Genomic DNA, 21,800 nt, shown 5'->3' with positions numbered 1-21,800 from the left:
ATCCATGTAGTTTTGTGAAAAAATGTTGCAGTGTTTCCTGGGAGGTGGGCACACTGCTTCTGCCTGTGTGTTTCTGAGGCCGTATTGCAGCACAGGGCTTTATGTTGGGTGACCGGAACCAGCTGAAACCGGTTTGAGGCAGGCGGAGGGCTGACAGGAACAATACCGTCTCTGTGCTCCACTGAGGAATAGAGATAGCCCAGGCTACTCCATGGCAGCCCTTCACAGCTCAGCCACTGGCTATCATGGCACAGACCCTGCTGGTCGCTGCTGGCTGGATGTCGGCGTGCTACGCAGCGCGGCTCATGGCGAAGGGGGGGCATGGGGATCTGGGAAGGGACGAGGGCAGGGGGACGTGGCTGGCTGGGAGTCTGTGAATCTGCAGCCTAGAGCCTGCCTCACACACACACACACACACACAGACACACACACACACACATACACACACACACACACATACAGGAGCATGATCTATCTGTCTGTCTGTATGTCTGTGTGCTGCTAGTTGTGAAGAGAATGACTAAGGAGGATCCTTACCAGGACCACCACCACTCACCAGATCCCTGGATGTAATCTGACCCTGTATTCTGGGCCTTTGCCTGGTTGGGAAGAAACAGGAATTTTTTTCCCCCCAGGCAGGGTGGGGTGGATGGCTTTTTGTGGGTTAGTAGTGTGACTGTGTTTGTTGCAGGATGGAAGGAAGGAAGGAAAGAAGGTTTGGCTAGTGGCTGGAGAGGGACGGAGGCAAGAGGGTGAGGAGTGGCTGATTCACTTGCATGTTTCCACCATTGTTATTTTACATTCACTTTACTGAGATTGTAGTCTTTTACACAGTGTGTGTGGATTGTGGTATTGATGCATGTGTATTAAACTGCTGTTGTTGAGATGGGTTCTGTGTTGTGTATTTTTCACATTTGTCTGCATTTAACCTTCATTTACTCTCTACGTCAGGCTGCTCTGGCTGTCATGGCTGTGACTAGCTGTTCTTTCCACCAGGCCTTTCTCTCTCTGCTGCAGCCTCACACAGCACAGCAGCCATTTTTTCCCCCTTCACTGCATTTCTCGCCTGCCCTCTCCCTCTATATCATTTCTCCCTCTCTCTGTCATTTTGTTTATGTTTACCTCCTTATTACAATTATCCCATCATCTGGATTGAATTGAGGATTGTTGCTTTTTGAAACCAAAGATACGGCTACAAGATATGGGTCTGTGTGTGTGCAGATGTGTTTACCATGCATTTGGATTAAAGAGCAGTACTGGTTTAACTGCATGTACCGTACAAGCAGAGCAGCTCCATGGCTGTGCCTTTTGTCCCCAACACCCATAATACATACAGACAGTGCATCTCAGTCCCATTGTATTTTATTTGCTCACATAAAAAATAAAGACTGGTTTGTTTCTGAAAAGTTATAACCCACTGAAAGTAAAGTTTTTCTGTTGTTAAATAATACTGTATGAAACATTTGCATGTAAAATTCACAAACAAAAACATGATATATGAACATTGGTTGTTCATATACTTATACCTATACCTATATTTCATTCAGCTAAAGTATTGTTTACTTGTTTTATTAGCACACAAAACCAGCTGACAAGTTCCAGTCTACTACATTAATCCTCTATATTGTATTCATTACTTGGAACAGATCTATTAGTCTGCTGGTCATATATTAGAAAATATATATTTTAAAAACTCTCTGATGTAGTCAGGACGTGATGCTGGTCTTTGCCTTGCTCAACCAGCAGTTTTTCAAGAAAACTAAAACTGATTACATTAGCAGACTGGTTTACTTTTTTTTCTCCCTATTAAAATATTTGATTATAGCAATTCTGACCATATATTGATTGAAGAGGAAAATGTTTTGCTGAGTACAAACATTTAATGTCATCAAAATGTCACATCTACCTCCTGTGTAGACCAGCATGTGGTTCCTTTGTGTTTCTCTCTGAAACTCTTCCATGGAGCTACCCAATGCAAGGATAAATGAGGCAATAGGACTAATTGTACATATTTATATGCACATACTCATACATGTCAGCTAGACCTGTTTGATTTTAAGACGCAGAAGGAGAGAGCACTGCTAATGAATAAATGAAACACCAAGCACCAGAAAGCAGTGACTAAGTCATGGTTAACATGGAATTTCATAGGCTGTACTGTATGAGCACACTGGCACACCATGTGGTGACAAATTAAACTGCAGAAGTGACTGTGTATATTTGCTGTTATTATCCATATGATTTTTTATTTTTGTGGTAGATTTTTCAACTCTAATTATAAATAAATATTATTATTACTATAACCTTTCTTGTCTTTTCCCAGTAATTGTGTGTAGTCCTATAAATTAGTATAAAATTGTCAATAGGGGTGTGTGAAAGCTTTCACTGGGATCATTTACATCTATCTATGCTATAATCTAGAAACTCTTACCTGTAATACAACCTAAATTATACAGACACATATAAAAGATATAATAGAGCTATTGTTCTGTGGCCAAGCTTGGCAATAGTGTCAACAGTATACGAGTATTAGGTACATTATGTTGTAGTGCCTTGTGCTTAAGATTTGTTTTCTTCAAAATCCAACAGTTTCGGGATGAACGCCATCATTATTTTTTTATGAATAGCCTCATGCAATCTGTATGCAATTTTCTCAACTTAAAGAAATGTATTTAACAGCTGTTTGAAGAAATGTCTTGAGCAGTTACATTCAACAGCAAATTTGAGGGGGACTATTAATAAAAAAATTTTATTATGTCCATCCACCCTCCTTCATCATATCATCCCAGAAATTCCATTAAATTTTTACCTTTGAAGAACAATTGTATTTTATTTCCTTTACTGGCTAAGACAGGGTTATTTATACTTTTTTGATCCAAAATATATGATTTTCTCCAGAAATACTGATTTTTACATTGTTGTCACCATGTCCCCACATCACACTATAACTAATAATAATCAAAACTCAAAAGCCACAAATACCCACGAACATGATCATAATAACAGTGGGCTTAGTCATTATTGTGTAGCTCGTGATAAATTCAGTAAAAAGTGTGCTTCCAAATTTGAAGGAATTATATGGAATTGCCATCAAACTATCACCAATTTATCACATTTAAACCTGAGCTGCTCTCAATATGAATTGCCTAGTTATATTAAGATATATTGATAATTTGCGGCTAATGATGGACTGGATGATGATAGTCAGTGTAGTTATCCATTACACCAAATTTTCGATTGTAGAACAAATACTAAGATCTGCAGAGAAGTTTGCAAAATCAATATATTATCCATGGAATATTAACCAGACCATTATGGAAATTATGATCAATGGATATTAGCTTTCTTCCTGCACAACACTAAAACCAAAATACTTGTATCTGTTAAAGAACTCATCATATCATTAGATAAAATATCTGTGGTGTATCTGTTACTCATTATTCTTCCATTTTATCTGTGTTCCTCAGGTGATCTCCTCATCAGAAAAGCAGCAGGACCATGGGAGATATGAAGACGCCAGACTTTGATGACCTACTGGCGGCCTTCGACATCCCCGACATGGTGGATCCTAAAGCTGCTATTGAATCTGGCCATCACGATGACCACGACGGACAGCTCAAGCAACCCAGTGGTGTGGTGACTACAAATGATGAGGCCCACAATCCCTCAACAGGAAATGATATTGGTGTTAGTGTCATTGTCAAGAACATCCGAAACACAGATACTAGTGAGCATGGTGGAACCATATCCGAGAAGGATGGGCATTTCCACTGCCATCCCCAACTCCAGTCTGTTGGCACTGGCAATGGACTTCATAATGGCCTAATGCCCGCAATAACTCCAGGTAGTCATTACAGCAAGAATGGATGGAAAGCTCCCAGGGAGGACGGACAGACCAACCAATTATCTACCTTCAATCAGTTTAGCCCCATCTCTAGTGCTGAAGAATTCGATGATGATGATAAAATTGTGGTAGATGACCCTGTAGACAAGCAGGGAAGTCAGTCATTCTTGAGGTCCACTACTATGAGAGAGGACCAGAATCCCAAATCTTCAAAGGACAATGTTTCTAAGCCCAGAGGAAACAGAGACCAAAAACCTGATCAAAATAAGAACAACAATGGCACTCTGGGAGGTTATAAGTCTAACAACCCCCCTCAATCAAGTTTACCAGAGGGGGAATACAAGGAAGCTGTTCTCAAGTCTGAAGGTCAGGAGGCAGGAGAGCCATCAGGGCTTGTTAATGTGTCCAGTTTGTGTCAAGTCAAAGCCAAATCCTCTGCAAAACTTTCATCTTGTATAGCAGCTATTGCAGCCCTCAGTGCCAAAAAGGCTAGTGTTACAGATTTGGGTGTTGTGGATTCTCCTACAACAGAGAAAGAACCCATCCAGGACAATGAAATTGCCAGAGCTCCAGAGAAGCCACACGAGCAAGAGTCAGCCCTAGAGTTTGCAAAGAGGCTGCTAACAAGACAACCAGACAGCCCCTCTAGTGTCACAAGTGAGGGTAGCAGCAAAGGTTCCCTTGCCTCAAGCACAGACACCGCTCCCGTCATCCCAAAAGTCCGGATCAAAACAATAAAGACCTCATCCGGCCAGATCAAGCGTACTGTCACTCGAGTTCTACCAGAGTTTGATCCTGAGGGTCTGAAGAAAGGAGAGAATAGCCAATCTATCATGGCAACTACTAGTGCAATTTTGCAATCCCCCACGAGGCACTCTTTGCCAACCACAGTAGTAGCCACCGCTGGAGGCCCTTCAATTGAAATAACCAAGCAAATGACAATTAAACCTGTGGCGACAGCTTTCCTGCCAGTCTCAGCCGTCAAGACAGCTGGTTCCCAAGTGATTAACCTGAAACTAGCTAACAACACCACAGTCAAAGCAACAGTCATCCCTGCTGCATCAGTGCAAAGTGCCAGCAGTGCTATCTTGAAAGCTGCTAATGCTATCCAGCAACAGACTGTTATGGTACCTGCCTCCAGTCTGGCTAATGCCAAACTTGTGCCAAAGACAGTCCATCTTAGTAACCTCAATCTTCTGCCTCAGACAGTATCCTCTGCTGTCTGTGATCTCCAACAGGCCCTGTCCTCCTCCAAACAATCACAGCATCAACAAGTGAAACAGAAGACAATTCTCGCTGGCCGGGCCTCAAAGAAAGTCTCTAGGGTTCAAGTGTTCGCCAGCTCTCAAAGCTCCGTAGTGGACGCCTTCAATAAAGTCCTAAGTAGCATAAATCCTGTCCCTGTGTACATCCCAAACCTCTCTCCACCAACCCTAGCTTGTATCTCTCTACCCTCACGTGGCTACAAGTGCCTTGAGTGTGGAGATTCATTTGCCCTTGAGAAGAGCCTGACACAGCACTATGAACGTCGTAGTGTGCGGATTGAGGTCACCTGCAACCACTGTTCCAAAAGTTTAGTGTTCTACAACAAATGCAGCCTCTTGTCTCATGCCAGGGGCCACAAGGACAAAGGGGTTGTCATGCAGTGCTCACATCTAATCCTAAAACCCATCCCTGCAGATCAGATGATAACCACATCTCCGTCATCAGGCCCACCCAATACCACTGGCACCACTTGCACCTCCCAAGCACAAGTAACCGCTAGTCAAATCCCAGGGAGAGTTGTTGGTGGTGGGTCCCAAACTGCAGTGATTTCAGCTCCATGCAGTACTCCCCTTGTTGCAGCCATGCCCTTGGAAGATGATGCATCGAAGCTCTGCAGGCACAGCCTAAAGTGTTTGGAGTGTAACGAAATGTTCCAGGATGACAGCTCTCTAGCTATGCACTATCAGCAGGCACCGGAGTCCAGTGGACAGGTGTGTATGTTTTGTGTGAACTGTGACATAATATGGTTCAATTTTCTGAATATGAAAGAGTTCTGACTTCTAATTGATAAACACAGTACAGTGGGCTATAGAGTTGCAAAGGTGCCATGCCATGCCAGCACAATGGCATGGCACCATTTGTCCAACAGCCCATCAAAAACAAGGCCATTGCTCTGAAGGCTCTTCTGATTGTTCTGATAATACACACTGGGAGTTATTTTGGGAGACGTGCTTCACTAACAGCAGGTGAAAGCTAAAAATAGTATGACAAAAACAGTGATTTTACAATCTGTAGCCTAAATGAATGAATTTAACTTTTGTTTTAAATTTTGGATGCCATGATAAAAATGCAATTGATACATTTCTTTATCTCCTCTTTTCTATGCCTATAGAAAACATGCACCATCTGCCAAATGCTTCTGCCAAATCAGTGCAGCTTTCTGTCACACCAGCGAATCCACCAGCACAAGTCTCCTTACATCTGCCCTGAGTGTGGTGCCAGCTGTCGTTCTGTCCACTTCCAGTCACATGTCACCAAGAACTGCCTGCATTACACCCGTAGAGTTGGCTACCGGTCAGTCTACCTTAACTAAAATCATAACATTAATTTTTATTGTGTGCTGAGATATGGTTCCAAAAGTTTGAGAGCAAATTAATTCAACTTTAATTTTTTCAAACTATTTCTTTTCTTAAGACCCTGATTTTTTGGATAGTCAAATCTGATATAAAACAAATTCATGGTAATTAACATTGTGCAGTGTTCTTCTTTGCCAGTCTCCTTTTACAACTCCTTTGTAAGTGGCTATACTCAGACTTAAATGTCTCTTGTTCTTCTTTCAAAATGTCACTGACAATATTATTTCTAATTATAGTTATTATTACATCCTGTTTGCCCCAGATTGACAATCCCATATCATTGAAAGTGATGTATGGGGAAAAAACTGGACACCACCATTTTTTTGTGGAGTCACCCAAGATACAAGTAAATAAAACTGAAAACTCAGTGTCTGACTAATTATGCTTTCAATTATGAGTCAGGTCTGCAAAATGTTAGGAAATTAAGATCTTGTGCCAAAGTTAAAATCTGCAGTGGTATAATATATATGGTTACCGTGTTCTGGCTGTAATTTGATATTTAATGGACATACACATCAATGGTGCCAATCTAACTCTCGATAAGAAAGTTAATATATATATTTCAGAAAAGTCTCTTAAACTTTTGATCCCATGAGTCCTGTGCTGACCAGCATGCTAGACTCACCAATCAAGCAAATTAAAAAAGACAAACTTAAGTTAGAACACAGAAGCGCTTCTGTCTACGGAATAAGTTAAATTGACTTTCACTCAATTCAAACCTTTTTTCAATCTGACTTTGGCAAACTCTTTCTCTTTCCTTTTCCTTCCAGCTGTATCCATTGTAGTGTGATCTTCGCTGATGTTGCAACTGTAAAATCCCACATCCAGAGTACTCACTGTGAGGTCTTCTATAAATGTCCTCTCTGCCCCATGGCCTTCAAGTCTGCGCCTGGAACGCACTCTCATGCACACACACAGCATCCAGGAATGAAAGCAGGAGAGCCCAAGTAGGTCTTCACATGCTGTATATACAATCAGAAACTTTTCTTCCTTTATTTTAGTGTAATCAAAATGTTTTGTATTGTAATGTTTTATATTTCGTTAAAGACAGATTTCAGCAGAAGTGTATGGCAATTGTTAAGTACACAAAATTAAATCATGCAAAATTAAATCTAATATATGTGTATTTAAATAAAAATAGTATGCAGTGCACACATAATACATAAGCTTTTTCCTCAAAGAATTGTCAACACACAACATCCATCTACACACAGGCACACACCAATATAACCTAATACCCATGTCCGATTAATCTTTCAAAGAAAAATCATCCTTGCTGCTTCATCAGTCGCAGGATTTGTGTTTTAGACATGGTGGCTTATCTTGGGTTTTTTTTTTCCACGTGGCAACCTTTCACTGACTTATATACTATCCTTCAGCAGTACTGATGATACAGGTGCTCAGGAGCAGGTGTGCTTGTACCATTGGGTGGGTTTCTCTCTGGTTGTGCCGCAGGCTTAAAGCTCAACAAACACATAAACCAATATTAAATGTACTGAACCATCTATTTAACTATGATTAGGTTTGTTTAGAGATACAAACATTAGGGGCAAGAACATAACTGCATCTACAACTGACTTTCTAATAGCTTCATGTGACACATACAAGATAACCAGATAACATTTGCTATGTAACAGCTGAGACTCTAAGTACGTTTTTCTTTGTGTATAAATTGTAAAAGTCTCTTACATTTTACAATAAACACATAGTCATTTGTTAAGACAGTTTTTTTCTGTCTTTCAGGTTGATCTATAAGTGTTCCATGTGTGATACCGTGTTCACTTTGCAGTCCCTGCTCTACACGCACTTCGACCAGCACGTCATCAATCATAAAGTCTCAGTTTTCAAATGCCCCGACTGCTCGATGCACTACGCACAGAAACAGCTCATGTTGGATCACATCAAGGTGGGCATAAAAAGCCACAGTATTATCATCTTTATTTCAAATTTTAAAGGCAAATATATGGATACTACTACTAAGTTTAGTCTATAAATGTTTCACACACCAGTACTTTATAACTTCTCAGTTATGATTCACTCTGCATGTGCGGATCTTTTCCAGGCAATCCATGGAACCCTGAAGACCATCGAGGGTCCACCAAACTTAGGCATCAACCTCCCTCTCAGCACCAAGCCCACTAACTCTAACAGTGCCAACAGCAACAGCCTCAGTAACAATAATAACAAAGATGGAGGAAATGTCCATGGTCAAGACAAGGGAGAAAAGAAGCCTTCCCCTTCACTGCTAAAGAAAACAAACAGTAACTGCTCAGCAGACCTCAAGAACCCTTCCGGCTCAGGATACATGTGTGGAGACTGCAATAACCTCTTCAGTTCCAGGGAGGTCTATGTGGCTCACATGAGGCGCGAACATGGCAAGGTGAATGTTTGAAACCATTCTCATAAGGAAGTTTTGATTACTCAATTACAAATTAAAGTCCTAAATTAAATTATGTATTGATTGTAATCAGGAAAACGTACGTAAAGTATCAAAAGTACACGGTGCTGAAAACTGGACCCTGTGACTTTTAAAGTGTATTAAATTACAAGATTATTACTACTGGTGCATTTAGGTGTAATCAGCATTTCACTGTTTATTTGGCTGAGGAGAAGCTATTTTTGAATTATTTCATATAAAAGACTGCAATTAATGATTATTTAAATTTTAAATTAATTCAATTTAAATTAATCTGCTGATTATTTTCTTCAGTAACCTCTTTACATTACTTGTTTTGTATGTTTGTATGTTTTGATTATTAGACACACTTAAACAATAAAATACAATAATTATTATGATTACAAGGAAAAGAGCAAATCCTCATCACATTTGACAAGGAATTGCAGTGCAGTAAAAAGTACAATTTATCCCTCAAAAATGTGGCACGAGCGTTAATACTCAAGTACAATAACCTAAATTTGTACTTAAGTAGAGCACTTGAGTAGGTCTCTGTTACCGGAAGTGATAGAAACATGATCCATAACTACCTATATTTTAAGGTAGCATGTACTCCCTTTATATTGCAGATACTGAAGAAACACCCATGCCGACAGTGCGACAAGTCCTTCAGCTCCTCCCACAGTCTTTGCCGACACAACCGTCTCAAACACAAGGGACTGCGAAAGGTCTATACCTGCCCGTGAGTACACACATCCATTGTGTTTTTGACAACAAGTCCTCTAAATTCAACGACAAAATACGACAAATACGAACTGTTTTCTGATGTTACACCACCATGGTTAAGGTTTGGTTAGGTTTAGGCACAAAAACAACATGGTTTGGTTGGGAAAAGTTTGAGTTGTAATAACTACTTGGTTACAGTTAGCATACAACCGCTGTAATGAGTCAAAGTCCAACGTTTTGTTGACCCATCCATCTACCCTGACCTCCACCCTCTTTGTGGACTTTATGGCTCTATAGTAAAGTAACACTGCATTCCTCTTTTACTCCCAACAAACAAACAAGGCTTTGCTACTTAAACCAACACATAGGTTGTTTTTGGTCATCAGCTCAAAATGACTGATGGTCTCGCATTTGAAGGAGGTTGAAGAGAAGGTGACTGGCTCGGAGGTACCAATGAGCCAATTAACAATAATCCATGCAGCAGCCCCAATTATGTTTGGAGGTGCAAGTTTGTGAAGTCTGTCATCAGAACTTCCATTACATAGCTTACATACAATGCAATTTAAAAGGGGAAATCTAATACTCTTTACTGAAAATAAAAAATTAAAGCAAAATATATGTATGCAAATACTAGAAGACAGAATCAGCTTGCATAGGGTTGTAACTGTTATTTGAATGTACTTCGACAGGCACTGTCCAGCTCACAGTCAGCCGTTCACTAAAAGAGTGCTGCTGGATCAGCACATTCAGCTGATGCATGGAGTCAAAGACCCAGAGGGGAAGACTGTCAACTCTGATAATACAGACGCTTTACCTGACAAGAAAACGGTACCGTGAACATACATTTATCATAAGGAAGTGCTACTTGTGTATCTTTTTACCTTACAAGTGATCTTCATGCTTCTCCTGTCATTCCTAACTGGTCATTTTAATCTCCACTACAGACCCTCAGCTCCAAAAGGAAGCCAGAAGAGGATGAGGGGCCTCCAGGCTTGAACTCCAGGGGCTCTGACTCACAACCATTGAAAAGGCTCAAGGTGAACATCCTTAAAGTTCACAAGTGTGCCGTCTGCGGCTTCACCACTGAGGACATCACAGCTTTCCATGAGCACATTCCCCAGCACAAGTCTGATGGTTCATCCTTCCAGTGTCAGGAGTGTGGCCTGTGCTACACCTCGCACCGCTCGCTGGCCAGACACCTCTTTATCGTCCATCGGCTGAAGGAGCCGCAGGGTCTCGCCCGATACAATGGACGGGGCAAGGACGACGACGAGAGTCAGAGAGAGAACCAGCTGGATGTTACAGATGAGAACAATGACGGGACACCAAATACCAAATGCAAAGTGTGTGGGAAGATGTTTGAAACGGAGGGAAACCTGAATACTCACATGAGGACACATGGGATGGCATTCATAAAGTCAAAGAGACTGAGCACAACTGAGAAGTGAGAGGAAAACACTTTTAAACCATTCCATCTAAAGCAAACACTGTTGTTTTAAACTTATACAGTTTGTTATATTGCCGCACACAACTTACAGTAAGTTGGCTGAGGTTATGCTGCATGTACATAATGTACATGTGTACTACAATATGTATACCGTATACACACAGAAATAAGTAATATATGTCAAAGTCACTTCATGAGTCTTTAAATGGAACAAGATAGTTTTTTGTACACACGTTTCTATAGGCTTTAAATAGATCTTTTTTATAGAAGAGCTTTTTATTTTAAACAGTTTTCATTGTTGTCTTCTCACTAGGACTATATAATGTATGAGTATATTGTTGTAACGGGATTAATCCTCATACAGTCAGCAGTGTTCTGAATGTTCAATGCTGCTAACGTCCAGCGAATGTCTGAAAGACAAAATATACATATATAAAACTTTTGGGAGCTTCAGGTTTCCCCAGTACATGTTACCCCTAGTTGAGGTCTTCAGTTTCTACTTAAAAGCTGAGTAGGAGATTGGCATCAAACATTCTTTGTATTTTAGTTTTTTTTTTATTTCACAGATAACTAATATTTCTCTCTGAGCTCTTCTTAGCTTCCACAATAAACCCTGGCTCTGTTTTCATAATACATCCTGAAACTACTGATCCTAAAACAAAATCTCTGCAATTTTGAGCTGAAATTACATTAAATTTCACAAGATTTCAGCCAATCAGACAAAGATAAAGCCTATTTTCATCTCCATCTCCATACCACATTGTCAGGTTATTATCATTTACATATTAAATGCATACAAAACAAAACAGTGATTAATGGATGAATTTAAAATGTGTATAGCTCCCAGCTCTGTGGATGATTATGTCAAACACTTAACATCACAAACAGTCTAATATATGGGCCAAATTTGTTTTTAAAAATATATTTTGTAAAAGATTGTCAAACTTCTTTCATTCCTGTCTTAATATATACTGTATATGGCAGCTCTTTGTGATTACAACTCATGGAAAAAAATGTTTATTTACCTTATTATTAGCATTAGCACTTATTTAAAAGCAGTCTTCTTCACAGCATAGTTCATCTGTTGTTACAGCCCAATAAAAAATAAAGCTGTAACCCTGTATTTTATAACTATGTACAATCTTAACATTATCATTTCTTTTTTTTGTCCTGTTTCTTCAGTTTAAAGTGAAATCATAATGAATGTTCATCGAAAGGAATTACACTGGGAAAAACATCTAAAAAGACAAACCTCTATGAATGTAAACTTGGCTGTGAAACTAAATTATTCATAAAAAAGACAACCAGTTCAATTACCTGAACAATAACTGACAGTTGTGAGATTGTTTCCCCTTGCTTTGTTTGTTCCACACATTTCCAAAAAATATCATTCAGTTTTGGACAGTAGTTTTTCTACTCCGACAATAAGACTTTAAGTGTCTCGCGCTGTAAAACTGCATGTAAGAAGCAGTCTGTGAATTGTTTGTTGATTAGAATGTGTCTTGCTGCTTCTGCTGCTGTTTTTAGACATTTCTGATGCTTGTGTACAAAGCTGTTCTTTATGTCAATAAACGATGAAACCTGCCAGGGGCAAGATCTGATGTCGACTGCACATGAGACATCAGCTCTTCTCTACGGTAATATCAGAAATCCTACCGTGATCATTCATACTCGTGCTTGTATAGTGCAGTTTGTGGCATGGATCATTATTACTATGAAGGCTGGGTGTTGATAACAGGTGTTTGCCGTCTAAATGTCCTGCAATTTTAATTAATTTTAGTTCCACCTCAGTGGCAGTGTTGTTACGACCCGGTAACAGTATTATAAGTGATATTAAATGATAATTACTTCTCAATTATACCTAACTTTACCCAAATCCTAAATGCCAACTCTGTCTCCTAAACATTTTGTTTTGATACTACTAAATTAAACTTCTTATCAATAAGAAAATGTTTTTAATGAATGCCTCTGCAAAGTTGCATAATCACTATGATATCCACTAAGTAACTTAATTCAAGGCGCTTTATTAAAGTAAAAAAAAAAAAGTACATGCTTGCTTTTCCTGTACCTAACACAAATCACACTAAATCCCTTCTTTGCTAGTCTTAAAGCTGCTCTATGGAGTGTTTTTAGCATCTTTCAGCTCATTGTTTTGGTGTTACAGACACATCCGCAGGCAGTTTTGTCAGTGTGGCTGCTGTGGAACGATGTTAGCGCACACCTGTGTGAGTTTTGGGAAGGTGGTGGAAAAATTAGTTTCCAGCCCTGTACTATAACTCTTATGCATCTTGCTGTAAAATGTCCTTAATCACCATCATCTTTTTGAAATGTTAACAGCACAGAAAATGTAATCTAAAGTCTAAAGTGATGTTGCTCAGTGTTTACTATGTGTAAACAGAATAATAACACTGTTTGCCATATGAACTTTGTAATATCAACCTTATAAGGTGATGCAAAGTCAGTGTTGTGTTTACAGCTTGTTGTGTGCCCCAAAGTGACCTCAACCACCTTCCCACTACTTCTGTGTGGTAGAAGAATGCAACACTTCCTGGACAGCAAAGTGGACATAATATAAACATACATGATGCTTCCCTCACAACAACATAATTTGGCACATTAATGTAATTTCTAGGAGAGAGCCATTTAGTCAGTGAGTCAGAAGAATATATGCAGTTAGAGTACCAGTTACTTTTTAGCATGGTTTCACCCGACCAACTGGAAAATAAAAAAAGTTCCAACAATGATAAAACTTCTAATCCTTTCCTTCCTCTCTAATATGATGCTACTCTGTAAGGAGATAAAATGTGCAAAAATTCATTCACACTATAGAAAAAAAATTAGATCAAACTACTTTTAATAAGATGGACATAGGCTTCTGCGTGACTAAATTATTATCTCCTCTCTCTAGCACAAAAACTACAATTGATCAGAACGTATATGCGCCGTGTGTATAGATTGTGTGTCCCTCACTGCTGCCTGATAATATCCTGGCACAGGTTTTTCAGGACAAGCTCACCCTCTAGTGGCCATTGTTGATTTATTTCCATTACTAGGTTGGCTAGAGTTGTGCTTTTTTTCCCTTTTTTTTTTTTAGCTTGAGTCAAATGGTGTCCAGTAATAACAAACTCAAAATCGAATGTAATGGTTGTAAATGTGTAGCTGAGGTTTTGCAATTATTCTTATCTGGAACAAATTACCAACAATTTGTGATCACACCAGACCAGGAAAAAACAGCATCTGGGGGCTATTTACAGCTAAGTATACAAAATCAGACTGATACTACTACTGTAAAACATCTCTTGTCCAGTGGTAGTGATGGGACTACAACCCGACACTGACCTGTAGCCATCATTATTAGACTTGCACTCTAATTATGGTGATGCTGTTCAGTGACATAATCACAGCCTGGATCTTTTTTGTTAGCCTCTCATCCTCATGTAACCAAATCTTGTTCACACCTGATATAGAAAACCAGGTGGGAGACCACCTACATTTACCAAAGCAGTTTTTCTAATCCATCCCATGGAAGACGAATTTCACGCTACCTTCCTGGTGATGATGTGTCCCCTCCTATGTTATTTAAACACCTTCTCCACTAAAAAGATGCAGTCAGTCCTAAAAAATGGCCCTGTGTTGGGTGGCATTCCTTCTGTTTGCAGGTTGCAGTGTAGCACTGGAAAATACGCAGGCCTTGATGGTGTCTCAAAGATGTACGGAGGACACCGACACTTTCCTTTGGGAAATTAACCAGGACAGGCCAAAGGAATATGCTGTTCTCAGTAAGTGCTGCTGACTTTTGAAAGGTTTTTTTTCTGACTGTATCTTAAGTTGAAGAGTCACTTGAGCATTTGCAATGAGTATGGGGCAGTGGAGGTTCAGGCCCATTGAAACTAGAGAGGTCAGACCCGGGCCAGCTGTTATTTTAGATGGACTGCTTACATTAACTTTGAAAATAAGGGCTTTTTAGCCATGAAGTGCATCAGAAGCAAAGTTTGATAAGCCAAAAATTTATTAAACAGAGATTTTTAGTACTGTTTCACTGTGGTGTAATGCAACAAACCACATAGCAATTAGTAAACTTTCAGACAACACACTAATAGTATATATAGTTTCAGTACAAATATTTAAAAGTTTAACTAAGAGGTGTAGGTCTACAAAGAAATCATACAGTATTGTAGTTATACTAACTATGCCTGAGATATTTAAATAATGTATTACTGTTTTTTATTTTCTATTTCCTTTTATTACATTGTTTTTAACTGTTTTTAAAACTGTTTGTAATTTGTATGTTCTTTCTCCATTTAAAATGTATTTTAAATTCTAACTGTTGTTTAAAAGGTCTGCTCTTGTGGGGTTTTTTAAATTTATTTCATTTAATGAAATATACAAATAAAGAATTATTATTATTATTATTATTATTATTATTATTATCATTATCAACATGTGAATGAATGAACAACCTTCCTCACCTAAAATTGGAGACGTTACATATTATTTACAGCCCTAAAAGCTCTCTCCCTGTGAGTGTGTCTATGTAGATACAACACTACAGTAACACTACAGCTTCTGTGTGCGAGCAAACAGGGTAATGCACATAGAATGATCTCCATAATAACTACACAAGTAGTAACAGGCAACCATAGAGAGACATTTAACCATTAGAAACAGCTAGTAAAGACACAGTTAGATATAGACAGACTGACTCACGATATTTAGGATGAAGATGAAGAAGAAGTAGTCCATATCCATGTCCTTACAAACTCCTCTCTAACGAGCTTCAAGCTAACTAGTCTCACAAAAAATACTAACTAACTCTTGTTTAATTTAAATAATAACTCTCTTTCTTTTCTCTTTGTTGTGAGGAGAGAGCAGGACTGGCTTCAACTTTTATGTTTGAGTTTCTTTACCACAGACATGTTCATTCACAGTATTAAAGTGGCGTCAAACTGACCGTATCTGATCGTTTGATACTTGGTAATCAAAATATGTACCTGTCTTCCCTTCCGGAAGGCTGCAATGCCGTTTTTGACCACACAGACTCGGTGTCTTTGAAAAGCCGTTATAACCCAGCGGGGCGCTGTTTCACTCAGTTAAGGTCAACTACATGAAAAATGGAGGAGACAACTAAACAAAATGTTTATTAGTTTTGTGACAAAGAAAATCAGCTTAGCTTTTTATTTTTTTTTAATTATTATTATTTATAGTCTGGATAGATCCATAAAAAGAGTCCTAGATTTCTCTTTTCGTCAGAAAAGTAAAAAATAAGATGTATTTCAAAGCTCTATTTACTCTATTTGTATTATTAAAATTTTTCTTAAGAAAAAATATGAAAAACTAATTTCAGTTTTTGAGATTTATTTTATCTTTACCCATTTCATCTTTAACATTGTATGGAAAAGTTATGTGCAGTAACTGGCTCTTGATTATAGTGCAACATCACCACTAAATCACTATGTTACAGACTAAAATAGCCAGCCATGCCCCACTTTTAGGCTTACACAGAAAACAGAAACAGTTTAAAATTGTTTTTTCAACAGTTATTCTTGAATCAAGTAGGCAGATACTATACTTATTGTGCAATCATAATCATCAATATCACATATTACATGTTTTATTATAAGAATTCAGTGTCTTTATCATTTTTTAATTCCTTTTTGTGTATGTGTGTGTTGTGTGTCAGTGTATGATGCATTTGGAAAGATGGGTAGCAATGTCGAAGGAGGTAATACCAACCAGCCTGGCTTGTTGCAGCAGTGTTGCTCTGCCCATGGTCCCACCTTCTCTGGACAGTACTGCCAGGTGTTCCTTAGGCAGGTAACAACAACAAAATATGATTATAAATATAAAATGTCATCCTGACAGACAAAAATTTGATTTTGAAAAGAGTTTTTTTTCCTACCGTAGGGATCAGTCCAGTACTTTGTGGGTATTTGTGTTCCTGACTCCTGCGTGGAAGAGGAAGTGCAGATGCTAGTTCTGTACGGTCAGTAATTTCGAAATCTGTTTTCACTGGACTCACTGCAGTGACACTTGTTTGGTTTTACAAAGTTTCACCTTTTTAACAGGGAGACTTCAGTTTGGTCAGACGTCCCTTATTCCTCCGTTACCTCCCATCCTGGTCAATCAGTCCACTCAGGAGATGATCATGACCCACTGTTTGTCCAACACCATTGCCCCTGATGCATCTGATGTCACCTGCCTGTCAGTATATGATTGGATGTGAATTTCTTTTATCCTCTTTGTTGTCTTATCTGCATGTGTGGTTATAATTTTAAAGGTTCAGTGTGTGACAATTAGGAGGATCTATTCTTAGTGTATTAGTGTATAATCATCTGAAAATAAGGAATGAGCCATTTTTATCTACAGAGGGAGCAGGTCCTCTTCCATGGAGGCCACCATAATTTCTCCTACACCAATGTTTCTCAAACTTTATGTTATATCAATTTAGTTAATTAAAAAATTATTTCAGAGTACCAAAGTTTGAGAACCAGTGTCTTACATGCTTGGAAAGGGAGATTGAGATGAGGGTGTTGTCTGCAACTACACTGCTTGAGGCCACTAAATCCTACACACTGGTCCTTTAAACAGAACTTTACATGCACCACACTTCAATTTGTCTTAACTCTTAACCTGACACCGATACCTTTTCTCCTGCAGATTTGTGTGTTGTGTAATGGTAGCAATTCCTCTTGCGGCCACCCTGTATACAGCTATAATCAGGTGGCAACGCAACAGAGAGGTCAATCCAGCAGCAGAGTCTTCCTGTTTAAACACTGGCCTCAACCTTTATGGGACCCTGAAGACCAATGGCTCCTCCAGTAGTGAAATCAATAGCAGCACTTCTGAGGAAAATAGTAATAGTAAGTACAGTGTGTTTTTGTGTGAGTGTATTTTCTTTCCTGCAGAGGTCAAACTTTATTATAAATTGTGTTTATATTCAGAGTTTGCTTTATTGAATATAATCTTTCATAGACAGAACCAGCCACACTCCACTGTGTGTCCCCCAAAGCTGTGTGTACCGGTGCCTGCAGGTGTTCTCTCTACAGACTACCAGCCAGGGTGTCTTTAGCACCTCCTCATCAATCCCAGGAGGAGGGTACTCCTCCCTGAATGGCATCCGTGTTCTCAGCCTGTTATGGATAATATGTGGACACTCTGCACAGTTCCCTGTAATAAACAACCTGGGTATACAACAAGACTTACTACCACTTTCTCATTCAGTCTGCAAATCATTATATTACTTACACATTAATACACTGCATTGTCTCTATTGCAGATAACTACAAGAACTGGAAGACAACAGTTGAAAGCAGCCCTCTGTATGTGCTTACAATCAGTGGCCCTGTTTTTCTGGCTGTGGACACCTTTTTACTGCTAGGGTGAGGCTGAAACAATGTAAAGTTTAAAACAATGGCAGATTTACCAAAGTTTGTGCCTGAAAAACAATTTTATGGTTAGTTTTAAGTTGCTAAATTTAGCAGTTTCTGAAGTAGCTTTTGTGTTGTAGGGGTCTGCTTAGTGCAAGGTCTCTGCTGGGCTCCATCGATAGGGCTGAAGATAAACTGAGCCCCAGTTTGGTGGCTAACTACCTCTTCAAGAGGATTAAAAGGTACTGTTGATGAGTTCACCAAATGAAGTTATTATAATTCAATATATTAAAAGCTCTTGATTATATCTGTGAACTAATGTACATGCTTGCTTTGTCTGTCTTTTGCTCCAGGATTCAACCACTGCATCTGTTTATCATGTGTCTAACCATTGGCCTCATCTCTCTGGTCAAGTGGGGACCCTACTGGTTCCCATTCATAGATACATTAATGGATTGTAAGACTTACTGGTGGGCTAACTTACTGCTGATTAGCAATCTCCTCCCAGTCCACGAGATCGTAAGTTTAAGCAGTAATTCAGATCTACATGCTGTATAGTAGCTTCAGTTATTTTTTGACATACTTCTATACTGACCTACTGCTTAAATGTGTTTTTGTTAATTTTTCCTCAGTGCATTCCTTGGACATGGTACCTGTCTCTGGACTTCCAATGTTATGCCACCACTCCTCTGTTGGTCTATTTTTACAGACTGTATGTCCTCTCATTTGAGTATTTTTTTTTTTTTTGAATGTTTAAATTTAAGTCCTCTACCTAAAAAAAAAACATTTATTATTATTATTACATGATGTCTTTTGTTTATCAGAAACCGAGGTGTGTTTGCAGTCATTGCTGGAGGCCTTCTGCTGATGACCACAGTGACCAGTGGTGTTATAACTGCACTCCTGCAGCTGCCAGTCTTTCAGCCGTCCACACTGTAAGACTTGTGATGGTGATCAAGCACTAATTCAATCATCTTAGGAACCAATTGCATGAAATGTAAGGTTGCTTAGATCTTTTTTTTTTTTTTACTTTGTATAACTTTGTATACAGTGAAATCAAATATAAAAGCAAAAAGGCAAACTAGCCATTCAAATTTAAGCATTCTCAATTTAATACTGATGCCTCTATATAATGTTTAAACAAACAAGACCATCAGCAAGAAGATTGGCTATTTTTCTATAGTTATTCTCAATGCCTGCCACTGGGTTGGATTCCCTCTGAAATTAGGTGGCCATCAAAATCAACACAAAATGAAAGTTCATTATTGCTGCTTTAAAATGAAAGTGTTATATATGTTTGTTTTTTTGTGTTTATTTTGCAGGACATCTGAGAACTATGTCTTGTATTACTATGTGAAACCCTACACAAGATATGGGCCATTTTTAATAGGGATCTTGACTGGTATATACTTGACAACAAAGAAAGATCAGCTGTTAAAGCAAAAGGTGAGAACATCTTTTAACCGTCTGCAATCACTACACATAACTTATTCTTTTAGTAGAAATATGAGCACCTCTTGTGCTCTTTTGTGATATTATCAAGCCAAACAAACTCAGATAAGCTGAGCTAAGCTGCCATCCATCTTGCTTATTGTGTTTTGCTGGCACTCCAGTGGCAGGCAGTACTTGGCTGGTTCTGCTGTCTGTCACTCATGGCTGTGTTGGTTGGATTGGCCTACATCCTCAGGGAGACCCCGGCCCATCTATCTGTGCCACATGCCCTCTACCAGGGACTGCACAGACCGCTCTGGGCTCTGGCTGTGACCTGGATTATACTGGCCTGTGAGGAGGGTTACGGAGGTAAACCAAAAGCAGTGATGTTCCAGACTCCAATACTCAATTACAAAACTCTTGTTGATCAATGATTATAACTACAGACAATGAATACCAATGGCAATATGAGAAAGATATACTGTATAATTTGGGGGACCTTCACTTTTTCAGCAATATTTATACTAATTTTTAACCCTCACCTACCTCTTTAAAACTAAATGAATGATTTGGTAAACAAATATGGGTACAAATCCAATAGTAGTGCGGTATGTCTGCACACTTCCTCTTAAGTGACATCTGAGTAAAAGCTAGATTTTTATACATAAAAGCAGATATATAAAAATCTATGCTACATTTTCTTCACTGTTTCTCCAGGTTTTATCAAGAGCCTCTTGTCATTGGATTTCTGGGTTCCTCTTTCCAACATTAGTTTTGCCTGTTATCTGATACATCCTGTCTTCATCATCCTCTACATCGGCTTGCAGGAGACCCCAATCCACTACACAGACATCAACTTCGTAAGTACATCAGACAGCACATTTCATCAAGCCTTATGCTGAGGCATTTCAGTCTTTATTTAACTTAATGTATTTTATGTCACCCCTCCTCTTCAGATGTACCTGTTTCTTGGCCACCTGGTGCTCACGCTGGTGGTGAGCTATGTGTTTACAGTGCTGATCGAGAAACCCTACCTCCTCCTAAAATGGAGCAGTACATAGAGACAAGACTTATCCTTTTAACATCCCTGATCATATATTCTGTTTGCTTGTGCCTTGTAAGCTATGTGAGTGCTCTTTTTCAATTCCGCGTTTTATAGAGATTGCTGAGTGGTTGCTACATTGTAACAAGCATTGTTCAACAGTTTACTGAGGGTTACTGTAGACAACATCCCGCAGATCACATAAAAATGAGGTGACATCAACAAGTCCATATTTTGTTAAACTAAAATTGGGTTTTGGGTTAATTGTTTCATAGATACAATATTATCATCTGAAAATAAAGACATTTTCGTTGTCTTGGATATGATATGTCGATTGCCACTGTATCACTGCCTGTTTCAAAGGAACAATTAAAGGGGCAAATAATTGTGGAAACAGTAAATTGTGACACAAGGCCTTCAAAATCGTACAATTTTGTAATTTCTTAACTGTGGAGATGATCTTGTCAAGATTTTGGAAAGACCAAAATTGCAATTATAGATGCTGTTCTTGAAGAAATCCACATAAAATGGTGGTGAAAATGTTGTGTGGCTAAGAGCTGACTCCCATGCCATCCTCTATGTGACAAACTCTGTGACAAAATTTGGTATAACAATAATGTCCTATATTACCTAATCAATTATTTTATGACAATATACAGGAAAGAATCAAGGTCTTCAAGTGTTCCTGCCGTGGAAGATTCATAGCTGATTTACAGTTAATTTAATCACATAGATCAATGAATATATGAGTTTAAAATGATTAATTTCTAGTTATATATAGAAATACAGTATATGCCAACATCACTGGCGTCACATTGGTCTGGAAAAGTTTCCTAATTACTTTAAACCACCATCTTCCTTAATTAAATGTTGGGATTTAGTGAAAGGGACTAAGATAACAAAAAGTACTGCCCTCTTGTGGAGGAT

General features: G+C 38.8%; 2 protein-coding genes across 2 annotated transcripts; both read left to right on the top strand.

Annotated features, from left to right (window-relative positions):
• The first annotated feature begins 255 nt into the window (after positions 1–255).
• znf532 (zinc finger protein 532) lies at positions 256–12,709 on the top strand. Its single transcript, XM_035668593.1, has 9 exons — positions 256–752; positions 3,468–5,820; positions 6,222–6,403; positions 7,236–7,412; positions 8,209–8,371; positions 8,528–8,845; positions 9,490–9,602; positions 10,276–10,414; positions 10,531–12,709. Exons 2-9 carry the CDS (start codon positions 3,499–3,501, stop codon positions 11,032–11,034), a joined length of 3,918 nt encoding a protein of 1,305 aa, XP_035524486.1. The 5' UTR covers positions 256–752; positions 3,468–3,498; the 3' UTR covers positions 11,035–12,709.
• Positions 12,710–14,724: 2,015 nt separating this feature from the next.
• oacyl (O-acyltransferase like) lies at positions 14,725–21,032 on the top strand. The gene is made up of 15 exons (XM_035668397.1): positions 14,725–14,812; positions 16,714–16,847; positions 16,938–17,016; positions 17,099–17,234; positions 17,691–17,893; positions 18,006–18,218; positions 18,310–18,412; positions 18,541–18,642; positions 18,754–18,919; positions 19,033–19,112; positions 19,225–19,335; positions 19,723–19,846; positions 20,014–20,200; positions 20,549–20,691; positions 20,788–21,032. Exons 1-15 carry the CDS (start codon positions 14,728–14,730, stop codon positions 20,890–20,892), a joined length of 1,971 nt encoding a protein of 656 aa, XP_035524290.1. The 5' UTR covers positions 14,725–14,727; the 3' UTR covers positions 20,893–21,032.
• Positions 21,033–21,800: the final 768 nt, after the last annotated feature.

Source organism: Morone saxatilis, unplaced genomic scaffold (assembly GCF_004916995.1).
Source record: "Morone saxatilis isolate NCDOM2014 unplaced genomic scaffold, NCSU_SB_2.0 Contig21, whole genome shotgun sequence".
Taxonomy (NCBI): Eukaryota; Metazoa; Chordata; class Actinopteri; family Moronidae; genus Morone; species Morone saxatilis.
Note: the sequence above shows the minus strand (reverse complement) of the source record. Positions and strands in the feature narration are given on the sequence as shown.

Coding starts and splice junctions, on each gene's coding strand:
- znf532 (XM_035668593.1), top strand. CDS start 3,499: ATGGGAGATATGAAGACGCCAGACTTTGATGACCTACTGGCGGCCTTC. Junction 5,821..6,221: donor CACCGGAGTCCAGTGGACAG/GTGTGTATGTTT, acceptor CTATGCCTATAG/AAAACATGCACCATCTGCCA. Junction 6,404..7,235: donor ACCCGTAGAGTTGGCTACCG/GTCAGTCTACCT, acceptor TTTTCCTTCCAG/CTGTATCCATTGTAGTGTGA.
- oacyl (XM_035668397.1), top strand. CDS start 14,728: ATGGTGTCTCAAAGATGTACGGAGGACACCGACACTTTCCTTTGGGAA. Junction 17,894..18,005: donor TTCTGAGGAAAATAGTAATA/GTAAGTACAGTG, acceptor AATCTTTCATAG/ACAGAACCAGCCACACTCCA. Junction 18,643..18,753: donor CTCTTCAAGAGGATTAAAAG/GTACTGTTGATG, acceptor CTTTTGCTCCAG/GATTCAACCACTGCATCTGT.